Source organism: Varanus komodoensis, unplaced genomic scaffold (assembly GCF_004798865.1).
Source record: "Varanus komodoensis strain SLA01 unplaced genomic scaffold, ASM479886v1 scaffold57, whole genome shotgun sequence".
Taxonomy (NCBI): domain Eukaryota; kingdom Metazoa; phylum Chordata; class Lepidosauria; order Squamata; family Varanidae; genus Varanus; species Varanus komodoensis.
The window spans coordinates 2,932,722-2,958,504 of NW_025336182.1; the positions used below are offsets into that span (position 1 = coordinate 2,932,722).

Sequence of the window (25,783 nt, forward strand, 5' to 3'; positions counted from 1 at the left end):
GGTTGCATGCTCTCGCTGCCAGGACTCGGCCTCGATGTGGAGATTCGGAAGAGCTGGAGATGCACCAAGCGTTGGGAGCCCGGGGGAGGGAAGGTGGCCCCCTGGGGGCCTTGCGTGTTCCGCAGGCCCGTGTCCAGGGCCCCTGCTGCCCAGGTGTGGCGTCACAGGCAGCGAGTCCTAGTCCTCCTTTCACCAGGGCAGGATTCAGGAGGGCCCCGGAACGGCCGAGCCCGGCCTGGTCCCAGCGGTTTTCCGCACTGCCCAGCTGCGAGCGGCCCCCGCTCTGCCCCCTTCCCGGGTGCGGAGCCTATTTATCGCTGTCAATGCTGCTGACTCACCACCCTGTTCCGAGCAGCCGGCTGCTGCGGGAACCAGAGCCAGGAGAACGCCGTGTTCTCTCTGCACAGAGAGGGAATTTATTTTCCTCCTCCTCTTAAAAAAAAAAGAAGTTGACGACCGACGTTATTAAACTTTGTAAACTGACAGTTATGTAATGGATTTCCCAGCAGGACAGAGACGAGTTGTGCTGCCCGTCGGAATGCGCACTGGCATACCTTGGGGGCCGGCGTCTAGGTGGCAATGTGGCAGCGGGGGACGGCAACGGGCGCCGTTCTGCCTGGCCTGGGCGTCTTTTGGACTCGGGCAGAAAGACTTAGGCCGTGTAAGCAGGGCCGCTTCCTGCCGGTGCTGTGCTTGTGCCAATCAGCTTATCAGCATATTTGAAGCTTTGCAGTCAAAACGTGAAGCGCAAGTTCTCTGCCCTGCTGACCTTCCATCTAGACATGGACACGTCCTTCCCCACAGGGGCTGGCCTGCAGCTTCGATCATCCCCAGGCATGGGAGTTGCCTGGAGTGGGCGCCCTCCCTTGAGAGCCATGCCAGCCGCTGAGGTCAGCATGAGTCACTGCTCGCTTGGTGTCCACGTGTTCCCGAGCTGTCCTCTCATTCCCTGCCCCAGAGGTGCGGCGGACGCCTTCGCCTTTCGCTGCGGGAAGCGCTCCATGGATCGTGGCAAGCCCTCCGCAACAGGGGTCCTACTCTAGGGTCCAGCCAGCTGTGCTCAGCCCCTGCAGCGGGCACTCTGCATGCCATAACTGTGGAACATGTGCTATTTTCCGTGATGGACAGATCTGTCCAGTTCACTCCTGCTCAGCCTCTCTCTCTCTGACATTCAGCTCATTCCACCCTGTTTCACACCACTTTGCACACTTCAAAGCAAATGTATTATTTTTATTTGCATTTTTCTGAGCGTGTCGAATTTTCCCAAGTGTTTCGCACCTCATGTGATGCAGCCTCGTGTCCAGACTGTGCTCCTTTCCCCTATTCTATGCATCTCCGAAGCCACAAATCGCACCCCGAAACTTGGACTGTGCAAATGATCTCTGTGCATCAGTTGTGTGCACAAATGGATCCGTTTGCATTCAAATGTGAACCCAACACATTCCTAGCCTGCTTCTTGGACCGGGTTATAAGCGATGGCTTGTGTTTTTGTAACGTTCCGGAGTCCCCCAAGCGAGCTCTCCCTTGTGTCTCATCGGCTCTGATCAGCTCTGCTTGTGTCAGCGCTCCCCAGTCTTGCTCACTAGTGAAGGGACCCGGGCTTTGGGAGTAAGAAAAAGTGGCAGCCTAGGAGGTGGGTCGGGCCTGTGGGGGGTCAGGATCCACCCGAACAGCCTCCCACACAAGCTCAGCCGAACTCAGGGCAGCAAGTCCCCTTCTTAGAACCTTCCCAGCATTCCCCACATTTCCTGGGCTTCGATTGAGAACAAGTAGTACCAGAAAGTTTCTTGAGCATTAATGAAAGAGTATTAATGACTCTTTTACTTCTGTGCAGCCCGATGGCCGAAGCATTCTGTTGTGTCACAGCAATTTCCCAAAAATTAAAAAAGATACAATGCAGATAGAGTACATACAATATAAGATTCCAGGATACAAATATAAAAAGGTTTAAAATTCCAATATTAAAAATGTTACAGCAGTTTAAACATCTAAAATCATTGTAATAAAACTAGAGTTGATTAAAGTAACTGATACAATCCATCAAATGAGAATAGCGGGCAGTTCTGACTCGGTACAATGTTGGTGCCAGGCGGGTGTCAGTGGGGAGACACGCCAAAGATCTTCAGGCTTTCATGCCAACTGTTCATTTCATTTCTTGTCTACTTAATTTTGCATTCTAGTAAAAGTTGCCTTCTGATGGGGCGACAGTAAGGTGCAGTGGTTAGCATGCTGGACTGGGACTCGGGAGATCTGGATTCTGATCCCCTCAACCAGGAAGCGCACTGGGTGACTTTGGACCACTCACCGACTCTCAGTCATGCCTACCTCGCAGGCACATTGTTGTGGGGATCAAAGGGGAGGAGGAAAACCAGTGTGGCGTAGTGGTTAAAAGCGCGGGACTGGGACTCAGAGGATCCGGGTTCGAGTCCCCGCTCGGCCGTGGAGCCAACTGGGTGACTTTGGGCCAGTCACAGCCTCTCAGCCCAACCTACCTCACAGGGTTGTTGTTGTGGGGATAAGATGGAGGAGGAGAGAAGATGTAAGCTGCCTTGAGCCCTTTGTAGGAAAAAGGCAGGATATAAATTGCCATATATATATATACACACACACACACCTTGTGAGCCATGCTGAGCGGGAGGGGAGCAAGGCCTAGCGGATTCAGCAGGGTCCCGATAGCCCTGGAGCAGCCAGTAGCTGTTTCTTTTTCTGTAAATCCATGGATCCCCCTATAAATCAGTCATAGGGACATTTCTAGGCTTCCCAACAGCCAAAATCCTCTGGGTGGTTCATGACCATTTGAAAAGATAAACTACTTTCTATAAATGTAAATGCTTAAAACAACAGTATAAAATAGAATTAAAAGCCAAAGGTAATCTATTGGCAATACTGAGATTCAAAACGGAGTAAAGGATTCTGATTGAAAAGATTTAAGGCTCCATAAAGGATTGCTTATTTATTAGATCTATTTTTCTTTTTTCTCAAGTTTGTGTGTGAAAGCCAGGCAGTGAAGAAAGCTGACAGGAAGAAAATGGATGCATGTGAAACATGGAGCTGGAGGATTGCTTTGCAAATACCCTGGCCTGACAGAAAGACGAGCAAGGGGCTCCTAGACTGAGTCAAGCTGGGACTTGTCCTGGAAGCAGAAAGGGGGGAACAGAGGCTGCTGTGCTTCGGGTGCATCACGGGAAGGCCAGACTCTCTAGGGAAGGCAATCGCGTGAGGGGAAGCCAAGGCAGAATGTCAGGCAGGAGACGGATCCAGTCCCGTCAAGGAAGGCACTGCCCGGCGTTGACGAGGCCCGAGCGTGGCTGCCGAGGCTGGGATGGCTTGGGGGATGCTCATTCATAGCGTTGCCCCAGGTTGGAGGCGAGTTCATGGCACGCGGCAAAGGATGCCGCTGCCCTACCTTGCAGGGCTCTGGGACGCAGTTCTGAGGCAAGGTGCGGGAACGTTCTCGGCCTCCCCGCTTTGGTCTGCGTTGCGCAAGTGGTTCGGGACTGCAGGTGAGGCACAGCAGATGACTCATCCTAAAATCAGCTGCACACCTGAGCCGCCGGACTTGGCGTGAAGCGTCTCAAGCAGGACCACATTCGGAGTGAATTTCCGTCCTGCATTCACGGCCCGCTGGCAGGACCCAGTTCTCCCTGCTCCGTGTGTTTGCCTTGCAGGGGGGGTGTGCTTGAAACTGGCATTGTTCCAGTGCCCGGGCAACTGGGCATGTTCCCGATCCCATGGATGGACACGAGCCTCCTTCCACACCCCAGCCGTATGCAAGGCATGGATCAGTGGGGCAAGGGTGAGCTGATTATGGGGAGGCAGAACTGCCACAGGCATCAGTATTGCAGAGGCTGTGGGAAGGCAGGCCAGCAGGTTAGGGGCAGAGAGGACAGAACCAGTGGGTAGCATGGCATGCTAGCATTTGCCTCGATGGGTCAAAAAGGGTGGGGCCACAGTGGTTCAGTCCCGGCCTCACACAAGGCTCCGGAAGCTCCTAAATGGGTCAGTAGGCCAGACCTCTTCCGCTCCCATTTCCCTCCAGCTGCTAACCTACAAAGGTAGACCACACCTGCACACTGAAGCTCTGCACCCAGAAGTCACAGGCAGCCTCGTTCCCGGAGTGGATCCAAGCCCTTTCCACAGCCCTTGGCAGCAAGTGCCACACATGAAATGAAAAACCAGTGTCTGCTTTTTGCCCCCTCCCCCCCTTCTTCCCAGTATTTTGTGTCTTATTTATTAATTAAATTCCTACTGTCTTTGCCTTGTGTCCTATGGATTGTAAATTTCAAAGCAGGGACTGTCATCGTCCTAATCTTTGCGAACCACGGGGCAGGCTTGTTCAGCTAAAAACTGCTGCGGTGGGAGTTGGAGGACCCGGATCCTGGCCCTGGCCCTGGCCCTGGCCCTTCCTCCTACATCCTAGGGATGCCCGACTCCCCTTCCCCGAGCTACGTGGCTTTGCATCTCCCCTCCAAGGAGTCCTTAAACCTTCCGGTCTCTGCCTCGCGCAGGATCATCCACCTGCCCCTCCACCCCATCCTGAATTCCCCAACATGCGAAGACCTCAATGCCACCCGGCTGATGCTCACCTCCCGCGGGCTGCCTGTCTCCTTCCTCGGGGCACCCTTAGGTCTGTGGCCCACTGATTGCCCCCGCCTCACCCCACCAAGGTCCCCGCACCCCATCCTGAAGCAGCAGCCCCTCCCTGAACCTACGGCCGGAGGTTGCCCCACTGATGACGTAACTGCCCCGTCCCATATCGCCTGGCCGATCTGCCTTCTTTCCCTTTCCGCGCTCGCAGGTCCCTGACCCGCCTAGCTTCCATTGCCAGCGCCGAGCTGCTCTGCCGGCCCCTCCTCCCCCCGCACACGCATTCACACGCACGCCGCGGCCACGTGCGGGCGCGCAGGCCGGAGACACGGGGCGGGCCGGCCTCTCCCGTGCGGACCACGTGCAGCAGCCTGCGCCTCGCCCCGCCCCGCCCGGCTAATGGGCGCGCGCGGCGGCTACGATTGGGCGGAGACGGGCCAATGGCGGCGCTCGGGGGGCCGAGCGGGCGCGGCGGGCCTCCGGCGCGGGGGCGTGGCCCGGAGCACGTGCGGCGCCGCACGTGGCCGCGTGGCGCCCGCCCTGAGCCCGCCGGTCCAGCCGCCGACTAGGCGCTGTGCCGGTCCAGCCGCCGCTCAGAGGCGCCGAGCGGAGCTGCGGAGCGGAGCGGTCGAAGGCAGCTGCCGGCAGAGGAGCTCCGATTCCGCCCTCCTGCTCTACTACTAGCAGCAAGCGCCACCCGCTTCCAGACCTCTGCAGCTTTGAAGCACCGGAGGAGTTCCCGCGCCGCGGACGAGTGTGCCTCTGGGCGCGTGCAGAGGGCGTCCCCCGACCGACCGGCCGACCGACCGACCGACGTTGTTTGCGGAGAGTCCCGAGGTAAAAAGAGTTCGGCGCCTCTTCCCTTTTCCCCTGTAAAGGAGTTTTCCGCCGGCCACCTCCTGCGTGTGGATGCGGGGGATCCCTGCCTGGGGCGGGGCAGTTCTGTATGGCCTTTCGCTGAGGCGATGGAGAAATTGCCTTGCTGCTCTTAACGCTGTTGGTGCGGTGTTGGTGCAGGTGCGTGTAGCTCTGAGGGTGTGCAGAGTACCAGCAAGCGCTTGGGGCGGGAGCGACTCGGGGTTTGGGGGGGGGGGGGGGGGGATCTTTCAAACCCAGATCTATACAAGTCGAGTTGCTTTTGCAGCTTCTGGTTCCCTCTTGGGCTGGGAGGGGTTGCTGTGTAAATGATTGGTAGAGTGAAGAATAATTTACAGTGTGATCCTATGCATGGTTAAACAAGCTAGAGACATACAACTCCCGGTATCCCCCCTGCGGCGTGGCTGCCTGGGGAGTGCTGGCACCTGTCGGACCTTTGTTTGTCTAAACTTGTGTTGCATCGCACGCTAAACCATTTTCCCCCGCCGCCCTTTGTTAAGCTGATTGAGACTGCAATCCTATGCCTACTTACCTGGGTGTAAACGCAGTTTAAAAATGGGGCGGTTTCGTTCCGATGGAGTTTTGGCTTGTCTTGGGGAACATCTTTCATCTGCCTATCTCATCTGTTTATATTTGTAACCTTTTCTAGTTAATATGTTCATTGGTTTGTCGTTTTTAATTGCAAGGTGTGGAAAGAAAGGAATGCAATTTGGCTGTCCTTGCAGCCTGGGTTTAATTACAAAAAAATTACCTTTGGGGACTTTTTGCAAATATATGGATAGGTAGAATAAGGATCACGTTCCTTATTATGAGGCTGTCTGTAAATAGATGTTTTATTGTATTTTCGTAAATGTATGAACTTGGCTAGTAAAATGACTGAGCCAGTCAGACGGACTTTTCAGGCTGCCATTAGGTGAGCATAGCTGCCTTAAGTGCAGAAGCATGAAACCTGACAGGTACGATTTAATGCGCTAACCCCTTCTCATATTTGAACGTGACACTTAAAAAGCATCAGCAGGCGCAGCTCACTTCTGGTCACGAGCCCCCAAAACTTAAGCACAGTGCCGTTTGTGGCGAGTGCAGTTCTCTCTGTGCTTACTCAGGAGCAAGTCGGGAAGTGACCTCCAGGAAAGCCAGCCTGGGATTGCAGTCCATGAGGGCTGTTTGCACCTTCTAGAGTGTGCAGTTGTCCCTGGCAGGGAAGGAGGGACAGATAACTTTTCGCCAGATGCAGAGGAGTTGGCTGGATGCTTGTGGAGAAGTGTGATGCATGTGACCCACGCAGGGACCTGCCTGTGCACAGGCAAGCTTGTTAAATCTTAAATAAATCTTGTTAAATCTTGTTAAAGCTTTTTATGGACTAGTAACTTTGTGGAGTTGTTTGCCCTGCTGGCTGCTAACTCAGCGGTAGCTCCAGGAAAAGTACTAATCTTGGGCATAGTTTACAAGGGGAGCACCCTGTTCTTCTGTAGTCATTTGCTTACTGCTCATTCAAAGTGTGGGTGTGGGGGGAGCAAAACCAAAAGAATAAAGGCTTTAAAATACTGTTTCAGATAGGTAACTGATCTTTGAAATTCACTGCCAGTAGATGTGGTATTGCCCATTAAGCCAGATGGATCCACTTCCTGGAGGAGGCAAAAAGGAGTTGATAGAACTTCCATGTTCAGGAGCAGTCTACTCCCAAATGTCAGTGGAAATGGAAAGCTATTGCTCCCTGTAGGCATTGGGTCGGCCACTGTAGGAGACAGGTGTGGTTTTCCTCTGGTCTGATCTAGCAAGGCTTGGCTCATCCTTTTCTGGAAAGTTCTGCTCTGTGGCAACTTGACTTTTTAAATAGTAAGGTAGGTTAGGTGAAAATCCAGTGGCAGAATGGAAGTGCTGCTCGTTCAGCTTACACTGAACCTTGTGTGTGCTTACTTGGGAGTAAACCCTATTTAACCCACGAGGGACTGCTTTCAAGTAAGTCTGTATAGGATTTCTCTTCTGATTTGAGCTCTGTTACAAATCTTCTGAAACTCAAATACTTTGGCCACCTAATGAGAAGGAAGGACTCCCGGGAGAAGACCCTGATGCTGGGAACAATTGATGGGAGAAGAAGAAGGGGTTGGCAGAGGATGAGGGGGCTGGATGGGGTCACTGGGGAGGTGGGTGTTGGGTTGGGTGGACTCCGGGGGATGGTGGAGGACAGGAGACCCTGGAGGAATGCTGTCCCTGGGGGTCCGATGGGTCAGACACGACTTAGCGATTAAACGCAACAAGAACTGAGAAGGCTCTTGCTCCCACTCTTGCTCTTAGTCAGCACCACGAAATTTCTGATTAAAATTGGGCTGTTGATCTTCCAGCCGCCTGCAAGAGCTCTTGGAGGACAAAGACGCAAAGCACAGTTCAGACCTTTTTTCGTTGGCTCGTGAGCCCTGCGGTGTCTCACGCGCGGATCTTCTAAAGTGTCTCTCTTGCACGGCATGTTCCCTTCCCACTGTCCTGCTGTAGGTGGTCGCCAGATTGGTTTGTTGCTGTAGACAGAACAGAGACTCGCATAGTGCCTTAAAGACTTAAACAAATTCTTTATTAAGAATCTTGCCACCTTGGGCTTGAACTGCATTTGCAAGTTCCCAGCTGCAACTGGGGAAGGAAGCCAGTGGGGCGGACTGAGGGGCAGCTCCTTGCTTCCTCATATTTTCTTCTTCCTTGGCCTGGGACTTGGCAGCTCCGCTTCTGAGCGTCATCCTTGGGCAAGAGAGGGTTAACAGCCCCCCCCATGCATCAGTGAATGGACCTGAGGTGCTGAATGGTGGGAGGCTGACCCGGAAGCAGGAGAGGGACGCCAAGGGGCCGTGCTGCTGTGGGGGGGGCTCCCCCCCCCGGCGGTTGAGTATGGCGCATGCCAGGTCACGTGTCTCATGTGCAAACAAAGGGGGCAGCAGGTGGATGCTCGCTCTGGGCCTGGATGTGTGCGCAGAAGCATCTGTTTCAGTGCCACGGCATCGTTAGCAGTGGGTGGGTCCTGCGGAGATGGTGTAAGGCAGGGGGAGCAGGTGGACGGGCGGCGCGGCGGCTCCGCGCATATCTGTCGTGCGCGTGCATGGCCGATGAATGACGCCGTGTGACTGGCTGTCCTGTGCGTGGGTCACATGTGGAGTGCTTTCGCCAGCAGACGCGCAGGCACCGACGACAGACCCGTGTGCGCAGCGCTGCCAGGCGCACGGGCGGATTGGCCGAGCGCGCGGCGCTGGGGTGCGTCCGCGCAGGCTCGCCACATACCGTGCCCCACCCTCTCCGAGCTGGAGCCCTGCAGAGGCTTGGGACTTCAACGCCCATCAGCCCCAGCTAGCTAGGGCGATGGGTGGGGATGCTGAAAGGTGTCTTCTGAAGCATTTAGAGGAGATTGTAGGGGTGCCGCTCTAATTGTTGGGGGGGGGTGCAGGAAGGACATGCATCTGAAGGACACGGTTTCCCTCATTCCTCAACCCCCAGTGGTGACCATATAACAGGAAAAATCCCCCTTCAGGTCTATCCACAGCACAATCCTGCCCTTTATGCGACCCACCCTACATCTTTCGGTACTGAAATGACCTAGATACCAGGGCTGGAGTGTGCCTGTGATGGAGCACGCAGGAGAACTCTGTTCTTCGCAGGCGGACTGCGTCTGCAGCTTGACCCATGGGGTCTGGCACTCCCGAGCAGGAATGCCGTCCAGGAAGGGCAGCAGATTCCGGCTCCGAACACCTGGATGGGGCGTGATTGCTTTGACGCAAGCTCGTTCTGCCAGTGGGCACGGCTGAGCCGAGTGCGCACACGGTGCTTATTAGCGGGGTGTCTCTGCCGACGCAGCCTCTGGGGGAACATGCCCAGCCGCCTGACAGAAAGGTGTAGCCAGGTTGTGAAAGGAAGGCGGCCGAGCCCTGGAGAGCTGGGCATCTCTCCCCATCCCTCCCTCCCTCCCTCCCGTGGCCAGATTCTCATGATCTGGCTGCTGCGGCAGGGGCACCGTTGGACTGCCCCAGAGTCCTCCTCCTGGCAGGAAGGAAGAGCATCTGAAACGGGCCATGTGTGTTTGTGCCTTTCCCCCCTTGCTTGCTCTGCAGATCGGCAGAATCGCAGCCCTTGGCTCTGCGTTTTGTGGATGTGCTGCGTCAGGCCAGGCTGGAGGGGGCCACACTGTCCTGGGTGACCTACGTCTGGGCACTGGGAGGCAGTTGAGAAAAGGGGGGCCGGTTCTCCAGGCAAGAGGTGGCCTGCAGGGGTCCACTGCTGAGTCAAGATTTGGGTTTTTATGGGCTAATCGTGAGGGTGTCCTGCAAAATTCTTTGTTGCCTTTATGCCAGCGGATGAGTGAGGGTCAAGCTGTGGGTGTCTGTGCCTCCCCCCCCATAGGTTGGGCAGCAGCGCCAGCCATTCTGTGCCAGCCTTTTGGGAGCCGTGCCCGTCGGATGTGTGGGACTCCCAGGGCCAAGAAGGCTTGTCTGTGCCAACGAGATATTAGGGTGCAGAAATTGCTCTTCAGAGAAGTGCAGTGCTTGGTTTCTTTTAAAGCCAAGCTTCTAGTTCCCACAGAGGAGGAGGTTTCACTGCATGAGCCGGTTTAAGGCAGACCTTCAGCTTGAAAATGGCCAGGGCAGCTCAGAAGAACAAAACAGAGTAACAAAACCCGAAAGGTGGTGCTGATGCTGGTCACGTTTGCTGAGTACTGGCTTTATTCTTTTCTCATGGAATCCACCCCTGGAATTTTCTTTTATTAAGCCAGCTAAAAATAGAAGGAAACAAGTAGTCAGTAATAAAAACCCAACATTAAAATTGACAGGGTGCTTCAGAATGCTTGAAACAACTGCAGAAACCAGATTAACAAAATACGGAGATGAGAGAACCTGAGGAGGGGGAACAAAAAAAGGGGGGGGGGGGGCAGGAAAATTCAGGGCAGAAAACCTTTTTCTGTACCCCCTCCGAACTTTTTAAAGGTTTGGGGTGGGTGAGAGACTTTTCCTGAATCTTTCTGTAGCAAAACAAAACCAGGAGATTTGCATATTACGGGCTGCTGGATTTGGATTTCCTGGCCATTCTGTTTGGGGTGTGGGGGGAGGGATTTGGGACCTCTCAGAGGGATCTGTGCTGTGACGGATACATGCATGCTGCGTGCTTGGACCTTGGTCAAAGGTGTGCCTTAAAGCAGCTTCTCCCTCATGCTCTTCTCTCGCCAGACCGTCCACTGCCAGTTATGGAGAACGCCATGAGTGTCTCCTCCCGCCAGTCCCTGTATTCGGCGGAGAGCGCCACCAGCGAGGAAGAGGAGGAGGAGCACGAGCTTGAGGTCTTCCTTTTGGACAGTGGGAGTGACGTGGAGAAGGAGACGGGCCCCGTGCAGCACCAGCGAGACGCGTACTCAGATCGGCAGGCGCTTCTCTTCTCACCGGGATCAGGACGGACTAGCCCTGGCCTGGTTTGCCGGGACCACAAGTGCCGGACACGGAAGCCACTTGGCTTGCTGGCTTCTGCCAGGCTGCGGCCCACCGGCCCCCGCCACCGTCCCCCCACGGCGCTTGAGGGGGCATACTGCATGCATCTGATGGATACAGGCGGCAGCTTGCCCAGGCAGCCCGTGATCCAAACGAGGACCAAGGGTGGCGGACGCAAACGCCCGAGCGGTGGTGCTGTAGCAGGCGGCCAGGGCCACACGACGCGTGTGCCACAGCCTTCTCTGCGTGGAGGAAAGAAGCCACGGAATGAGGAACCGGCTGCGCAGGAGGATCCACACACGCTCTGCTGGCCTGAGGGGGACCTCCTCTTCGCACGAAAGGTCAGTCCGCCAGCAGCGGCGAGGGAGGCTGGCTTAGCTAGGGAAGCCAGACCGACTCCCAAGGAGCCTGCCCAACCAGCCCCGCTTCTGGCCCTCATGGGCATTAGGACAACTTTGAAAGTGCCTCGGGAATGTCTCCTGGTACCTTAACAACCAGCCGGGGTCCAGACGGGTTTTCTGGGTTTTAGAAGAGCAGGGAAGATCTGAACCCGGCTCACCAGACTAGGTGCCTGCCCTTTGAACTGGGAAGTGAGAACAGTAGACAGTCCCCTGCTTTCGTTCCCGCATTAGCAATGTTACTTGGGTGCAAGTCTTTTTGGCCCCTCCGGGGTTCCTGTGTAGCTTCTCCTGCTTACTTCCCTGTTTTTCTCTTTTGCTTCTGCAGTGTCAGGAACTCCAGGGCTTTGTCCAGCCTCTGATAGAGCTTCTCAGCAGGCTGAAAATGGGCCGCTTTGCCCAAGGTGAGGAGCCGTGCGGCAACCGCTGGGCCTTGGCTGTCGGGGGAACAGCCCCTTGTTTCATCTTGTGGTTCCGATCAAGAGTCCTGGAATGGTGCTGAAGTTGTTAAATACTGATAGAAAGGTCTAGAAAAGATGTGGAGTGCAGGCCAGAGAATCCCTTTTTCCTCTGGACCTTTGGAAGATGGGAAGCGGGTCTTTCCTCCACAATTGTCTGTGATTCCCCCCGGCATTTTTTCTAGGCTGTCGCATCTCTGTTTGTGGACTGCCCTGTGATGCAAAACAGGCAGGGGTGTGCCAGGAGGGACGCCAGTCAAGCAGCTCTGGGCTGCAGATCACTGGCTGCCCCTCTTCTCCTCCTTGGCTTGGAGCCATCGCAGGAGAAGTGCAACCCAAGATCCTGCGGAAGGTTTTGGATCAGACGCATCATGCCTTTCCTGGGAGAGCCGAGCGAAGCCGAACCTGCAGGCTGCCTTACCCTCTCCCACAACCGAGGAGGCAGCAGCTGGCCCTGGATGGAAATTCAGCCTTTTCGTGGTTGTTGTCTGCCTTTGGCTTCAGCGTTTTTAGTTTAGTCTAGTTTTTTAAACATTCCAAAGGCTTCCTTAAGAGCATTTCAAAACAGCAGGAGGAGTCCACACACAGCCAAATGGGCCCAGTTATGTAATAAATATATTTCATTTCTCTCGCTGGGGAGGAATTATGTAATGGCAGCTCTTCAGGGGAAAATGAGCCACGCCTCCTGAAACAAGATTCTGCCTTCTCATGCAGGCTGCCTTTATAACTAGTGGTTGCAAAGGGCTGGAAGTGACATCCAGGTGCTAAATGTAGTATATCGTGTGTGTGGGAGAGGGAGAGGGACTTTCCTGCAGTTAACTGCAGTCCGAAAGCAGCTGAAAGTTGCCAAGTTAGGGAAGTTTGAGTGCAGTAAGCTTTTGTTATGATCCCGCAAGGTGTTTCTTACAGTTCCAAATGGGGAGCTGGAATTCAAATGTAGAATTGCACTGGTCCTCTTATGCAGTGGGCTGCACGTTCCTCCACGTGGCCTAATTTATTTATTTAATATTATATACTAATGCACCTCCCATGGATGGATATAAATCGTGACCACATTTATACGCTTACTTGCTTTAAGAAAAGCCATCAAAGTAGTGTACAATGATTTGAAACAATCCTACTCTGAAAGAAAAAAAAAATGGGGAAGTTAAAAGCAAGTAACACTAGATCTAATCTCAAAGGCTAAATTAAAAGGATGTCTTTACACCCTTCCGAGGCACCGAGAGAGGGGTGCTCTCACGTGATGACCCCCCCCCCCCGTGCCATGCATTTTCCCAAGCAGGGAGAGGTGGGTGTTCATAAAATGATCCTTTTCTGCAAGCAGCACCAAGGGAGCCCAGCCCGCACGCTGCCTGGCTGCCACCGGGCAGCCGAGGAGCACAGCCGTTGGAACGGTGGCGGGCTGAGCAGCATCTCTTTCTCGCTTCGGTTTTCCAGGGCTCAGCAGCTTTCAGCAGAGTGTGGCCATGGACAGGATTCAGCGGATCATCGGAGTCCTACAGAAACCAGAGATGGGGTAAGCGTGTGGCCCCAAGGGACATGCACAGATCTTGGGCGCATTTCCCACCCAGGCCATTGTGGGAAGGACAGCCGGACGGCCAGCCAGCCACACACCGGCCCCTGGCAAGGGCGTCTGACAGGCTCCTGGAAGTCCAAAGCCTGACAGGCTGTTGCACCCGCCGGGGACTTCCTTCATGCCCCTCCCCGGGGTCAAATGCTAGGCTCCAAGCTCCTCAGGACGGAGACCCAGCCCTGCTGCTTGGCAGAGCTCCGTGGGTGTTGGCATTGTGAGGAGGATGAGCAGCACTGGCCGCTGCAAATGGGGCCGGGGGCGGGGCAAGCATGTCAGTGTGCGCAGCCCTTGGAAGCGGAATTGCGTTTGCCCCTACCTGGCTGGGCTCCACGGGGACATCCATGGCTCTGGGGGCAAACGCTGCACCTGTGCTTATGCGCCTCCTCTTTCCTCCTGCAGTGGGCGGTATCTGGGCACCCTGTTACAGGTGGAGAGGATGCTGAAGCTTTGGTTCCCCCGTGTCACCTTGAAGAACTCGTGTGCCGACTGCGGGGCAGCAGCGGAGACGGCCGAGGAGAGAGACAAGGTTTGCTCCGCTCTTCTCATCTGGTGCCTTTGGGCTGAATGGTTGCAGTCTGCAGAATCAGTGAGGACCTCGGCCCTTCAGATTGCCCAGAGATGCAGGGGCGGGCTGTTGGCAGATCGGTCTGCACTCACCCACCCCACACACACGCACTACAGGGTCTCACTGCATGTGAAAAAACCTAGCCGATCAGTCTTGCGGGATCTGGCCCTCGCCTCTTCTGCGACCAGATATTCTTGGTGCATACAGGCAGGGTTTTACTGGCTGATTTTGAGTCAGCCCTCGGAGACCTGTGCCTTACAGGTGGGAGTGACACAGCTGAAGGGGGTTCCAGCTTGGTTGAGAGTTTCTATACCAAGGCTGGGTGGCTCGTGACTTTCAAAGGCAGATGGGCTGTCGCTCACAGCATTGCTCACCATTGCCTGTGCTGGCCGGGCAGATGGGAACCATAGTCCAGTCCTTTCTTGAGGACCAGTTTGTCCTGTCATGGAATTCTGTGAGGTGGGGTGTTCCCAGATGTTTTCTAATATTTTCAAACTGCTTTCAGCTTATAATTGGAAGTCACCCTGTTTGGGCTGGAAGTTAACGCGTATAAAAGTGTATAGAAATAAAAGTAAAATAAAAATAACGCGTATAGAAATAAAAGTGACTGATGGACCCCCCCTTTCCTCCCACAGCCCTCCATGGAAGAGAACGTGGCCAGCAAGTGGGCCGCGTCCACCCCAAGCTCCGTGCGGAGCCCTCCCGGGGGGAAGCCTCTTGTGAGCCCTGCCTCCCCTGACAGCACCCCCGGCACTCCCTGGGCAGAACCAGCACCGTTTCTGGCCGACTGGCCTGCCATGAACTTGACCTGGATTCACACTGCCCCCATTTCAACCCCCCCCTTGGGGCAGGTGGACTTCAGCCAGATGGGCTCCACCATCAAGCAGGCCTTGCTGGGGCCCAGCATGAGTGCCTATGGAGTTGTTGTCTTCTTCCAGAACAACCTTGCCACCCTGGGTCCCTACGACCACACCTCCCCGGCCTCTTGCCATTCCAACACACCCCTTCCGGGCTCTGCGGAGCATCCTCGGTGCCGGAGCTTGCCGGGCCCCACGGTGGCAGGGAGCCAGCTTCCCAGAGGGACTCTTGACCGCTTCTCAAGGTCTCTGCCCCGTTTGCCTACATCCAGTGAAGAACGACAGAAAATGGGCAGTGGAACATCTCCGTATTCCAGCAGCTCCTGATACTCTGTTACATGCATTTCCCAAATGGTGTGAATTTTCTTCCCCCTTCCCCTTTTTTTAAAACAAATGTTTGCCTTCCCTTTGTTTTTGTTTTGTTTTGTTAACTTAAATAATTTCATATGCATTAAAGAATGGATGCAAAACTTGGTCATCCATCAGGCCGAGAGGGAAACAGGTCTGGGTTTCAATAAAGGCACTGCAGTGGTTGCCAACTGAGCTTGCACAAAGTGTGTTTTTTCTGTGGGTGTGACACTTCATGCGTTTTGGGAAGAACATGCTGTGTTGTGGAGGCTCTCAACATTTTTCCAGGTGTCTTTTCCAGAGCGCTGGACCATTCTAGGCAAAATCTAGCACATTGCAGAGCAAGTCCTGCTCAAATGGACAAAGAGCCACCTTGCCCTCCATCTTGGAGACCTCCAGGATGTTTCCAGACCCTCTACTCCTGTTCCAATCTTCTAGCACAGGATACTCAAAATAGAAGCATTACTAAACCTGCTGGCTGTATGGGCACCACACCCCAAGGTTGTTGATGCACCCATCTTTGCATTTACTCAAAGCTCTTGCACCACATTCCAGTAATGAAAGGCACCATCCTTTGTGTGTTTAGGCAGAATAGCCTACAACTCTGAGCAAATCCATTCTGGCTGGGAGTTGTTGGCACTTTTCCCGTCTAAACAAGCAGAGGACTGTACCTAAGGCAACCAGTAAATGATCAATGAGAAGGCCCAAGGAAATGGGCAGAAATGCAAGTTGAAATGGAAGTTTTGCAACCTTTGCAAGGGGTGGGGAAAAAGAACAGCTCGGCAGGTGTTTGGACAGGGCACCTGGGCTGGGAATGCAGCCCCTGGCAGGGGCCTCTCCCAACACCCTATAGCAGGAATGGGAGCAGAAAGACCAGTCAGAAAAACCAGTGCTGCTGCTCAGGTGAACATGCAGTTGGAGGGTTGTGTGTGCAAGAATCTGAGCAGTTTCTACTGGCCTTCGGGACTTGAGTGATGGATGTGAATTAATTGAAAAACAAGGGCAGAACATCAAAGGGAAGTTTGGGTGTGGGTACACATGGATGGGCTTGCCAAGCCAGGCTTCCAGAGGTGGCAGCAGGTTTGCTCGCAGTGCAGTTATTAATTTTGTGTTAGATTATGAAGTGTGTGTCACTCCAAGGATCAAAGCAGGTTTTGTGTTGCTTTGACCTAATACATCCAACTATCCTTGAAAGTGAAAAAGGTTGGAGCTTAGCAGAAGGACTCCTGAACACAGAAGGTCACGAGGGATGCTATCATCTCTGGGAAGAGCTATGCATCACTGCGGCCAGCCAGAATAGACCAGCGTGGCAGAAGTGGAGGAGCCAAAATAGCTCTTCCTGTTAAAATTACAGCAATGCTACATTACAGATTAACTGCTGCATTGCAAGACCTCGCTTGGTAGCAGAATATATGGAGGAAACGAGGCAGCTTATTGGAGCCTGATGCAGCAGAGCAAGGAGGCAGCCAAGAATGCTTCGGGGAATTTGACCTAACAGAAGCAGAATGTAGGGCGGACAGCGGTGAGTTTTAACCCAAGTGTGGTACTCAAAATGAGAATTCTGTAGTGCAGTTGCACCACCTACTGCTAACTGAAGAAGTAGCCCAGCCTTGCCTGTCAACATACTTCAGGCTGCAAGCCTGTGCGACAGCATTCCCAACTTGGGACCCTCGAGGTACCTTGAAATGCAACAGCCATCAGCCCTGTCCTAGCTTGGAATCACTGCCAGGGGAAGAAAATGAGTCTTTTTGGAGGCTGCTGCATTCATTCATCCATCCACCTTGGTCTGTGGCAAGCACTGTAAAATGTTCACACACAAGCACATTTCACGCTGTGTTGCGCTCGTCTTCCTCAGATTGCTTGTTCAAAAGACTTAAAAGTTTACCCCGGGGTGGGATGGGATGCTTCTGAGCCCGTCCCATTCAATATGGGGTTGGTCATGAGGAACTCAATTCTCAGCTGAGCCCTTTTTTAGATTGCTGATCGTTGCTTCGTTTTGCTTTGCGTTCGCAGGGCCAACACCTTGCCAATGAAATACACGAATTATTTCTACCACATTAATGATACGAATACAACACTTTTTAGAAAAGTCCCTCACAACTTCATGCAACTAGGCCTTGACAAAGGCTGCAGCTCCTTGCAAATGCCTGGAGTGTGGGGCGTGCCTTTTTTACACACACACACACACACACACACACACACACAGAGAGAGAGAGAGAGAGAGAGAGAGAGAGAGGATGTTGGGTCGCAGCCCTGCTTGCAGCCATTCCCGGTTTCCGGGCGAGCCCGCAGCGCTGCAGGCCAGGCGAGAACGCGCGAGGGCGCCGGCGGAGGCACCCGAGGCGGGAAGCGAGCATGCGGGGCGCGACGCAACCCGCGTCCCCGGCCTCGAAGGGCCTCCTCTCGCGCTTGCGCCCTGGCAGGCGGCCGCCGCGCCCTCGCCGTTGCCGTGGTTACCGGGCCCCGGGAGAGGAAGGGGAAGGGGCGGGGCGTCCGGGCCCCGCTTCCGGCTGCGGGTTGGTCCGCCGCTTGGGGCCAGCGGGCAGCCGCGAGGTGAGTCGTCGCTGCTCGGGGAGCTTCTGGGGCGCCTTCTCTTTGGGGCGCGGTAGGCCGCGCGCATCCTGGGCCTCGAGTAGTGGCCGCTGCCCGGGGAGGGGGGGAGGGGGAGCGAGCCCGCCCGGGCTGTCCAAGGCCGACTGTGCTGCTGCTCTTTGACGGAGCGCAGTGCTCGCCTTTCCTCGGGAGGGGAAGTGAAAGGCCGCCCCCCGGTGGCGGGTGGGTTTGAGGTTTCCCGCTAACATGATTTGCTTAAAGTACAAATTATTATTATTACTATTATTATAACATTTCTATGCCGCCCCTTGCCGAAGCCTCGGGGCGGCTTACAACACAATAAAATACATTGAAATACAATAGAACAGAATAAATTACCACTAAATACAAAAAATACAAAAAAATGCAGATACAAGAATCATTTGACAAAATGAAAACACGAAATTCTCTCTCTCTCTAATGTCACTTTAGTGCACCTCTGCACCGGAACCATGGCTTCCTAGTGGTTTGTTTGCTTGTTTTTCTTTCATTTTCCCACTCTTTCAGAAATACCCCCTTCCATCCAAAATTGCAATACATCCATTGAAGGTTTAGTACCCTCCCCTTTTATTAATACATGTTCAGTGAACTAACCCCATATATTGTTAAAATCATTCTTTATCAATCCTTCTTTCACCTTTATCTCACATGTCAACTTACCATTAACTGCTATATTCCAAACATCTTTATACTTTCTCATTAATGGAAGATCCCGTTTCTCCTTCCAATTCTTTGCTATTATCAGTTTTTCTGCTGATACCAAATTTATTATTCAGTCTTTACTATTCCATTTCTTTTCACAAAATATTAATAATGCTATCTCAGGATCTGCTTCAATTTTTAAGATTTTATTAGATTTCTGAATCACCTTTCAAATATTGTTTTTCCAGGTACAGGGGCTTGTATGTCTTAGAAGGATTATACACAGTTAAAAGTAAAAAGTTATACTGAAAAAGCAAAATAGCAGCTAAAAGCAATATTTAAGGGTCACCCTGTGGTTCTAGTGACCTACTTGCATTGTAGTGCATTCATACGTTCAAAGTGGTTCATATACGTAATATTAATAGATTCACATTTCCAGGTGGCTGTGTGAGATTTGTATGTATGTGCACATAGCCTGAAACTGATAGTAGCAGAGTTATCTTTTTGAAAAATACTTTAGTGTAGTGGTTTGAATGTTGGAATGGGACTTGGGAGATCTGAGTGCAAGTTCTCATCTGACCCTGGAGCTCCATGGGTGACTTTGGGCTGATCCCTGACCCTCAGCCTAACCTACTTCCCAGGGTTTTTTGTGCTGGTAAACTGGAGAGGAAGAGGACAGTGCAAGCTACCAAGGGTTCCTTGCAAGGGGAATGTAAGAACTGAGTAATTGTATTTGCAGGATTCTGATGGGTGTTCCTGGCATTGCATAATACTCTCCATCTCCTCAAGGAAAGTTACATACTGTCTGCCTTAAGACAACTTTGTGCGATCCCCATATTGCAGATAGGAAAGCTGAGGGCAAAAGAAATTGTGGCTTACTTGAGGCTTATGTCAGAGAAAGGATTTGAACCAGGACTTATTTGCATGACTAGGCACCGTACTAACCCTGAACATTTTTTGTGATGCACACTTAGTTCTGGATGTGTGTGGGTTTTGGGGGGGGGGGTTCCTGCTTAATATCAGGTATCCTATTGAAAGACTCTGCATGTTCCAGAAGCGAATGACCTCTGATACCTTGATGTAGAAACAACCACACCTAAGATGTCCCGCCACTTGAAATTTATCGCCCGGACGGTGATGGTCCCAAACAACAATGTGGACGGCGCCTACCAGGTTCTCAACAGGTAGAAAAGTTTACTTCAGTCTCACTGTGTTCCAGGAGTGCCGGCGGGGGTTCTGGGAGGGAATGGGTGGCTTGGGTCTGAGCTACTCGCTGTGATTTAGGCGGATGAATGCACGTGTGTCCCCTCTGTTGATGCAAAGGAGAATGGAAGACCCTTGTGATCAGCGGTTTTATGCAACTTTCTTTCGTTCAGAGAGGGGAACTGTGTCTTCATGTCCGTAATGATGTAATGATGTCTCGTGCGAATCCTGTGCTTTAGTGGAAGTGTGCCTGTGATACCCCCTACTGGCCAGATATCATGATCGGGAGCATTTTCTGCTTTTATCAACAATGTTTCCGCAAGACCTGCAACACTCACGTGATGCCTTGGTTGTGTGTTGTTGCTTTCAACTACACAAATGGATGTTCGTTATGTTCATCTGAAGAGCATCCGCTCCTACAGTAGGCAGATGTTTGTGTTAAAGAGCCCCTTGAAAGATTTCTGCCTGCAAACCTCTCCTTTTTAGTGAAGCTTAAATTGGAAGAGCATCCGTAGGGGAACTACAAGGGACTCCATCTGGAGCATTCTTCCTCCAAGCCTCCTTAATGCTAGATGGATCCCATGGAGGCAGTTCTGTTTGTCGTGCATTTCGTGTCGGATGTTAAAGTTGTGCTAGGGCGTGTGTGTCCCCTCCTGGGCCCAAGGCTCCCAAGGAGGCCCTCCATCTTTTCCACCAGTGGATGGGTGATTTCCTGGCTTTTGCACCATTTCCCCTGCCTCTCCATTCTGCAAGTGCCTCTTGTATGGCATAGCTCTGGCAGTCTGAGCTTTTAAGCTAAAAGAGGCGTGTAGCTTTGGCCCTGCCCCTTTTGGACTTGTCTCAGCCTGCCCCTGGCATGCAGTTCCCGTAAGGGTCTTCAGAAGGAAAGACCTTGATCCCTCCTGTCCCCCAAGGCGCACGGTTGTTTGCTTGCTCGCTTCATCCAAAGAGCACTGGCGCAATCCCGCAGGCAGTGTGCCCTGATGCACATTGCTGTGATGCCTGAGGCAGACCTGTCTTCTCGAACTTGTTTCTGACGCAGTTGCGTTGAGACAGAGGGGGGCCTTTTGCAGACTGAACAAAATGGCTGTGCTCCAGCTGGCAGTCACGGGGTTTCGTCCACAGGCATGTCTGTTTTCTGCTACGTTCTGATGCCAGGAATGGGATTGGGGGCGAGATATTCTGCAGGGATTGGTTAGATTGATACCTTTGGACCTTGAAATGGGGCCTCCTGTTTGAGGCGGAGGTCTAGGGATAGGAAAGACTGTGTGGGGTGAATGAATGAAATTGGGATGAGAGCTCTGTTTTTCCTCCCAAGTCTTCACATCCGTAGAAGTCTGTGAGACACACCGTGCTAAACCGGATGATAGAATGTTAAGAGCAATATACCTTCACCTGCACACAAATCTGAGTCGCCTCTTGGTCTCCAGAGGCTTTGCTGAGTTGTCTCCTAAAGCACCTAAAATGCCTGTTTGGGGTGAACAACCTTGGTACATCTGAAGCAGTGCTGAGGAAGTAGCAGGAGAAAGAACGAAAGGGGCCTGAGCAGGTCAACACATGTAGAATGCAAGAAAGGCGGAGACAAGAGAGTGGAAAGGGCAGAAACCAAGGACTAAAAGCTTGAGGTGGGAAACAGTTTCCTACATGTGCCAGCATTAGCCTGAGGCTGTTTTTGGAAGGACCCTTAAATGTTTGGGGCAGGCACATGATGGGTGTTATGCAGGGGGACAGAGGAAGAAAATGCTTTGTAGTGTCTCAAGCATTCAGATTGCTAGGAAATTGGGGGGGGGGTTCTTTCTTGCCTAGTGGGAGGCCGGTGCAAGGTGTGTGTGACTGGAGAGAAACAAAAGGTTCTGCAAAGGGATTGGAAAAACCCTTGATAGGTTCGCCCTGAGTGGCAGGCAAGACAGTGGTTTTCTTTCTTAAGACCAAACGGGGGGTCTCCTACATGTGCGTGGCCTCTTTTTGTCTGTGAAGCATCTGGGGTTTTTTTCTAGCAAGACACCCAGTGGAGAATTTACGGGGTTGGATTAGTCATTAACTGAGCAAAAAGCCTCCCTGAGATGGGGGGAAATGCTGCCATGTGAGGATCTGTTACTAGCAGCGGCAGCTGCTGGCTTCTTGGGGGGTTTTGACTGCCTCCCTTTATGTGCTTCTGGTTGTTCAGCCAGGGCTCTTGCTGATTGCTTGAAAAATAATGTGAATGGCAGTGGCTGTGCTCTGTGTGTGTGTGTGTGTGTGTGTGTGTGTGTGTGTTTCGCTTAGTCCTGAACACGTTTTGTCCAAGTGCCGGTGCGTCACCAACAAACCAAACGTGTCTTTCTCACAGCCCCAGCCCATGAGACCCTAAGCGGGATGTGCAGGAGGTTGCATAACTCCATTCCGAGAAATGGCTACACCAGGATTGGCCCTGCTGCTGGGTGGGAGAAATGACAGAGCTGTCTCTCATTGGGCACCAGGTGACGGTGGGCGGCACTCGGACTCCATTCAGGACTATTTTCCCACACGCACGGCAGGCTCCATGTGAATGCAGACATTGCACTGACAGATGTCTGGAATTGTTTCAGACTCGGCTAAAGACAAACCAGCACCTTTTTACAACACACATGTAACTTTCTAGTTTTCTTTTTCAGTTATTTGAAAAAGAGTCTTCATATAAATTCCTTCTTGCAGCTCATCTCTTGGCAGTCTCTTTGCCTTGCAGGCCATTGAGTGGTTTTTGGCTTGACAAGACGTGTGTGTTCACTCCCTTGTCTTCACAACAAATCTGGCACGATTGGAGAAGATCCATGCTTCTTTTGCTGTTCTAATTCTGAGCATTTGTACGCTGCATTTCAGGCGCTCAAGTGCTCTTTGTAATGCCTTTATCTCAGTCATCCTTACTGAGCCCTGCAAGGTAGGCCGAAGCTATCTATCTTCTACTGCAGGGAGAAGAGGTGAGGCTGAGAAAATAGAGTGTCTTCCTTACCGTTACCTATTCAGCAGGTTTTGAGACGGAGCATCAGTGTGTCGCTCCTAGCATGTGTCAATCTTTCTGGCCCTTTTGGCCACAGGAAAAGGGCTTTAAAAACACTTCTTTTCTGTGGCTCCCCGTAACTGCAGCATCCCGTATTCACCTGTCCCACCATCCATCATACAATGGGTGGATAACTGTTGAGGAGGAAGTTTTTTAAAGCCCTTTTCTAGTCATATAGATTGGCCTGCTTGCATCTCCAGACTGGGACCAGTACTTTGAGTGGGGGTGGACAGTCACTCCAGTAATGGCCTTTCAAAGAGACTGTGTGGAGCTGCATGTTCTGGGTTTACACAGCTGGATTTGAATAATTTGCCATGTTTGGTGCAGGTGCTGGTCGTAGGTGGACTGTTTGGTTAGGTAGTGGTAGTGTCCTTACAGAGGTTTCTTGAACCCAGCCCCCTGCAAAGTGACCTCTCGGGGCTCCCTGACCGTGTCTCTGATGGAAAGAGCCATCTATTTCAGGATCGCTGCTGTATGTGCCCATGTGGATGTGTGTGTGTGCGCACCTTTGGCCTGTGACGTGCAGCCTGTAGTGCCAAGAAGATTTTGCCCCCTTGCTTTAATTTCTCCTCCATCAGTCATGGGTTTTTGAAGATACAGAATAAAAGGGGGGCGGTGAGTGTGAGGATGGTACCTGAAGAAAATTGGCTATTGCATCAGCAAGCCCTTGGATGGAAGGAGAGCAGGGTTGCTATACTAATTCTGGCCTCTTTTAGAACACAACTCCATACTTTGTTTCCTTCAGGATCCTAACCATAGATGGCATCATCGACGAGGCCAAGAGGCGCCGGTATTATGAGAAGCCTTGCCGCAAGAGGCAGCGGGTGGCCTATGAGACGTGCCGGAGGATCTATAACCAGGAAATGACCCGCAAGATTAATTTCCTCATGCGGAAGACTCGTCCAGACCCTTGGCTTGGCTGTTGAGCTTGAAGTCTTCGCAGAGGGAGACTTCGGCAAAACTGCTCTTTGATTTGTTCCCTTGTTTGCTTTCTGAACAAAGCTGGCAGAGAGGATGGCGGCCCTGTTTTCCCCCGTCAGTAGGATCTTTTTGACACTGGGTTACCAGCTTTTATTTAGACATGAAAATGTGTAAAGTGAATAAAAGCAATGTTTTGTAGCATTCGCCAATACCAAGATTAGTTAGTACCTCCTTAACTACTTGGCGAAACCATTTCTTGGTCTTTCCTGAAGCAAACCATGCCTGCTTGATTTTTTAAATGCTTTCTAAATAGAGGGAAGGTTAGAGGGGAGGTTGAAAGAGGTAGTCCATCAGGCAGACAATACTATTGAGATTTCTGCATGCAGGTACATTTATTTGCATGGGAGAGCATTTTTTAAAAATGGGGTCTCCTTCACTTGTAGCCTGAAGGCACAGAGTCAAGGAAAGCCATTGTCATTCACTTGAGCTGTCCAACCTTCACCAGGCATTTTAAAGGATTTCTCTTCTCGCAGCTAATAAAATGTTACCTACATTTTAAAGCCGTTACCGTGTTGATGCTGGCTCACTCTGTGGTTGTAGAACTGCCGCCCGGTGTTCCTGTTTTCTCTGTAGGAAGAGCCATGTACCAGGACAGTAGGTCAGAACTGATGGTCAGGATTCTGGCAGGATGGGCAACTTGTAGGTCAAAAGATCCAGAGAGTCCCAACTCTGTAGCTCTAGCCAGCGTTGCCCAATAGCAAGTGATCACAGGAGCTGTAGCCCAGACAAAGTGAAGTGCGAGAAGTTGTTCAGCTCCTGTGTGAGAGTGGCATTAGAGGAACCGTGCTGTATCAGACCAAAGGGCCCTCAGTCTGTTTCCCATGGGCAGAAATTCCACAGCTGCAGTTCTCCATTCCTGATTTGGAAAGATGTGCATGTGTTCTTCTCTGATGAGGCCTAGTTGCATCCATTAAGGGTTTAAAGGAACTGCAGTTTTTAACTAGAAGTTACTTATTTTGCTGTACACTGAAGCCTGTTTCAGACAGACATTCTCTTTCTGGAAAACTCCATGGGGAAAAAATGACCTGCTGTGGGCTGGGGCATTGGGTAGATATCTTGCAGTATGCTATTTAACAACTCTTTGTGTTGTAAAATATCTGGATTTTGAAGAAAAGTGTGCTAAACTCCAAAATTGTTGTAACCTGCTCTTTTAGCCCCATTCCTCCAGTAGTGGAATAATCACTGGCCTCCGTTTGGGGACTGTCAACCAATTTTCAGATTCAACCTCCTCCTTTGGCAATATGACAGTGACACTGGGTTATGCCATTGCCTGCCAACTACAGGACACTGTTTTAGTTCACATTTTATATTGTTCAACTGACCCGAGACGTCGGTACGGGACGGCCTAGAAATTTTTTAAATAAATAATACAGTCTGCTGTATTAACAATGGGGTTCGGTACAGGCTACTGTACTGTAATTTGGGAATGCACTGTATTGTACAGGCCGCAAATGCTCAGTGTGTTTCCTTGACTATGTAATGTGTAAACAATACCGGTGGGTTACAGTCCCCCATCCTTAGCTTACAGCACAAGATAGAATCATCGCAGTCTGCATTTTGGGATTGTTGTGAGCTGCTTTCATTTAGGCACACTGGCCAGCCTGCAATGTGGGGTTGTTGTTAGTTGTGAAGTTGTGTCCAACCCATCGCAACCCCATGGACAACATTCCTCCAGGCCCCCCTGTCCTCCACCATCACCGGAGACCACTTAAGCTCACACCCACTGCCCCAGTGACCCCATCCAGCCACCTCACCCTTTGCCGTCCCCTTCTTTTGCCATCAATCCTTCCCAGCATCAGGGTCTTCTCCAAGGAGTCCTTCCTTCTCATTAGGGGGCCAAAGTATTTGAGTTTCATCTTCAGTATCTGGCCTTCTAAAGAGCAGTCAGGGTTGATCTCCTCTAGGACTGACCGGTTTGATCGCCTTGTGGTCCAAGGGACTTGCAGGAGTCTCCTCCAGCACCACAATTCAAAGGCCTCAGTCCTTCGGCGCTCAGCCTTCCTTATAGTCCAGCTTTAACAGCCACACATTGCAACTGGGAGAACCATAGCCTTGACTATACGCACTTTTGTTGGCAGGGTGATGTCACTAGGCTATAGTGCCCCTGGCCAGGGGTGGGAGGGAATTTGTAAAGAGTAGGGCCCAGACCAGGAGTGGGGATCTTGTGGCCTGCCAGCTGTCACTACAATTCCTATTATCCATTAGTTATGCTGACTGGTGCTGATGGGAATTGCAGC

General features: G+C 52.2%; 2 protein-coding genes across 3 annotated transcripts; both read left to right on the forward strand.

Moving 5' to 3' along the window:
- The first annotated feature begins 3,391 nt into the window (after positions 1 to 3,391).
- On the forward strand, positions 3,392 to 15,303 carry CIART (circadian associated repressor of transcription). The gene is made up of 8 exons (XM_044449063.1): positions 3,392 to 3,503; positions 4,421 to 4,737; positions 5,157 to 5,424; positions 10,659 to 11,254; positions 11,640 to 11,715; positions 13,207 to 13,285; positions 13,742 to 13,868; positions 14,543 to 15,303. Exons 1-8 carry the CDS (start codon positions 3,392 to 3,394, stop codon positions 15,089 to 15,091), a joined length of 2,124 nt encoding a protein of 707 aa, XP_044304998.1. The 3' UTR covers positions 15,092 to 15,303.
- Positions 15,304 to 17,575: 2,272 nt separating this feature from the next.
- On the forward strand, positions 17,576 to 24,049 carry MRPS21 (mitochondrial ribosomal protein S21). 2 transcript variants are annotated; one of them, XM_044449233.1, is made up of 3 exons: positions 17,576 to 17,665; positions 19,401 to 19,530; positions 23,311 to 24,049. In XM_044449233.1, the coding sequence occupies exons 2-3, from the start codon at positions 19,448 to 19,450 to the stop codon at positions 23,489 to 23,491; spliced, it is 264 nt and encodes an 87-aa protein (XP_044305168.1). In that variant the 5' UTR covers positions 17,576 to 17,665; positions 19,401 to 19,447; the 3' UTR covers positions 23,492 to 24,049. The 2 variants fall into 2 exon arrangements, with proteins under 2 accessions (XP_044305168.1, XP_044305167.1); XM_044449232.1 differs by lacking the exon at positions 17,576 to 17,665 and adding an exon at positions 18,137 to 18,170.
- Positions 24,050 to 25,783: the final 1,734 nt, after the last annotated feature.

What these genes read in the sequence shown, in the direction of transcription:
- CIART (XM_044449063.1), top strand. Translation starts at nt 3,392, where the DNA reads ATGCCGCTGCCCTACCTTGCAGGGCTCTGGGACGCAGTTCTGAGGCAA. An exon ending in TGTTTGCGGAGAGTCCCGAG is followed by an intron (nt 5,425 to 10,658) that starts GTAAAAAGAGTT and finishes TTCTCTCGCCAG; the next exon opens with ACCGTCCACTGCCAGTTATG. An exon ending in AATGGGCCGCTTTGCCCAAG is followed by an intron (nt 11,716 to 13,206) that starts GTGAGGAGCCGT and finishes TCGGTTTTCCAG; the next exon opens with GGCTCAGCAGCTTTCAGCAG.
- MRPS21 (XM_044449233.1), top strand. Translation starts at nt 19,448, where the DNA reads ATGTCCCGCCACTTGAAATTTATCGCCCGGACGGTGATGGTCCCAAAC. An exon ending in GCCTACCAGGTTCTCAACAG is followed by an intron (nt 19,531 to 23,310) that starts GTAGAAAAGTTT and finishes TGTTTCCTTCAG; the next exon opens with GATCCTAACCATAGATGGCA.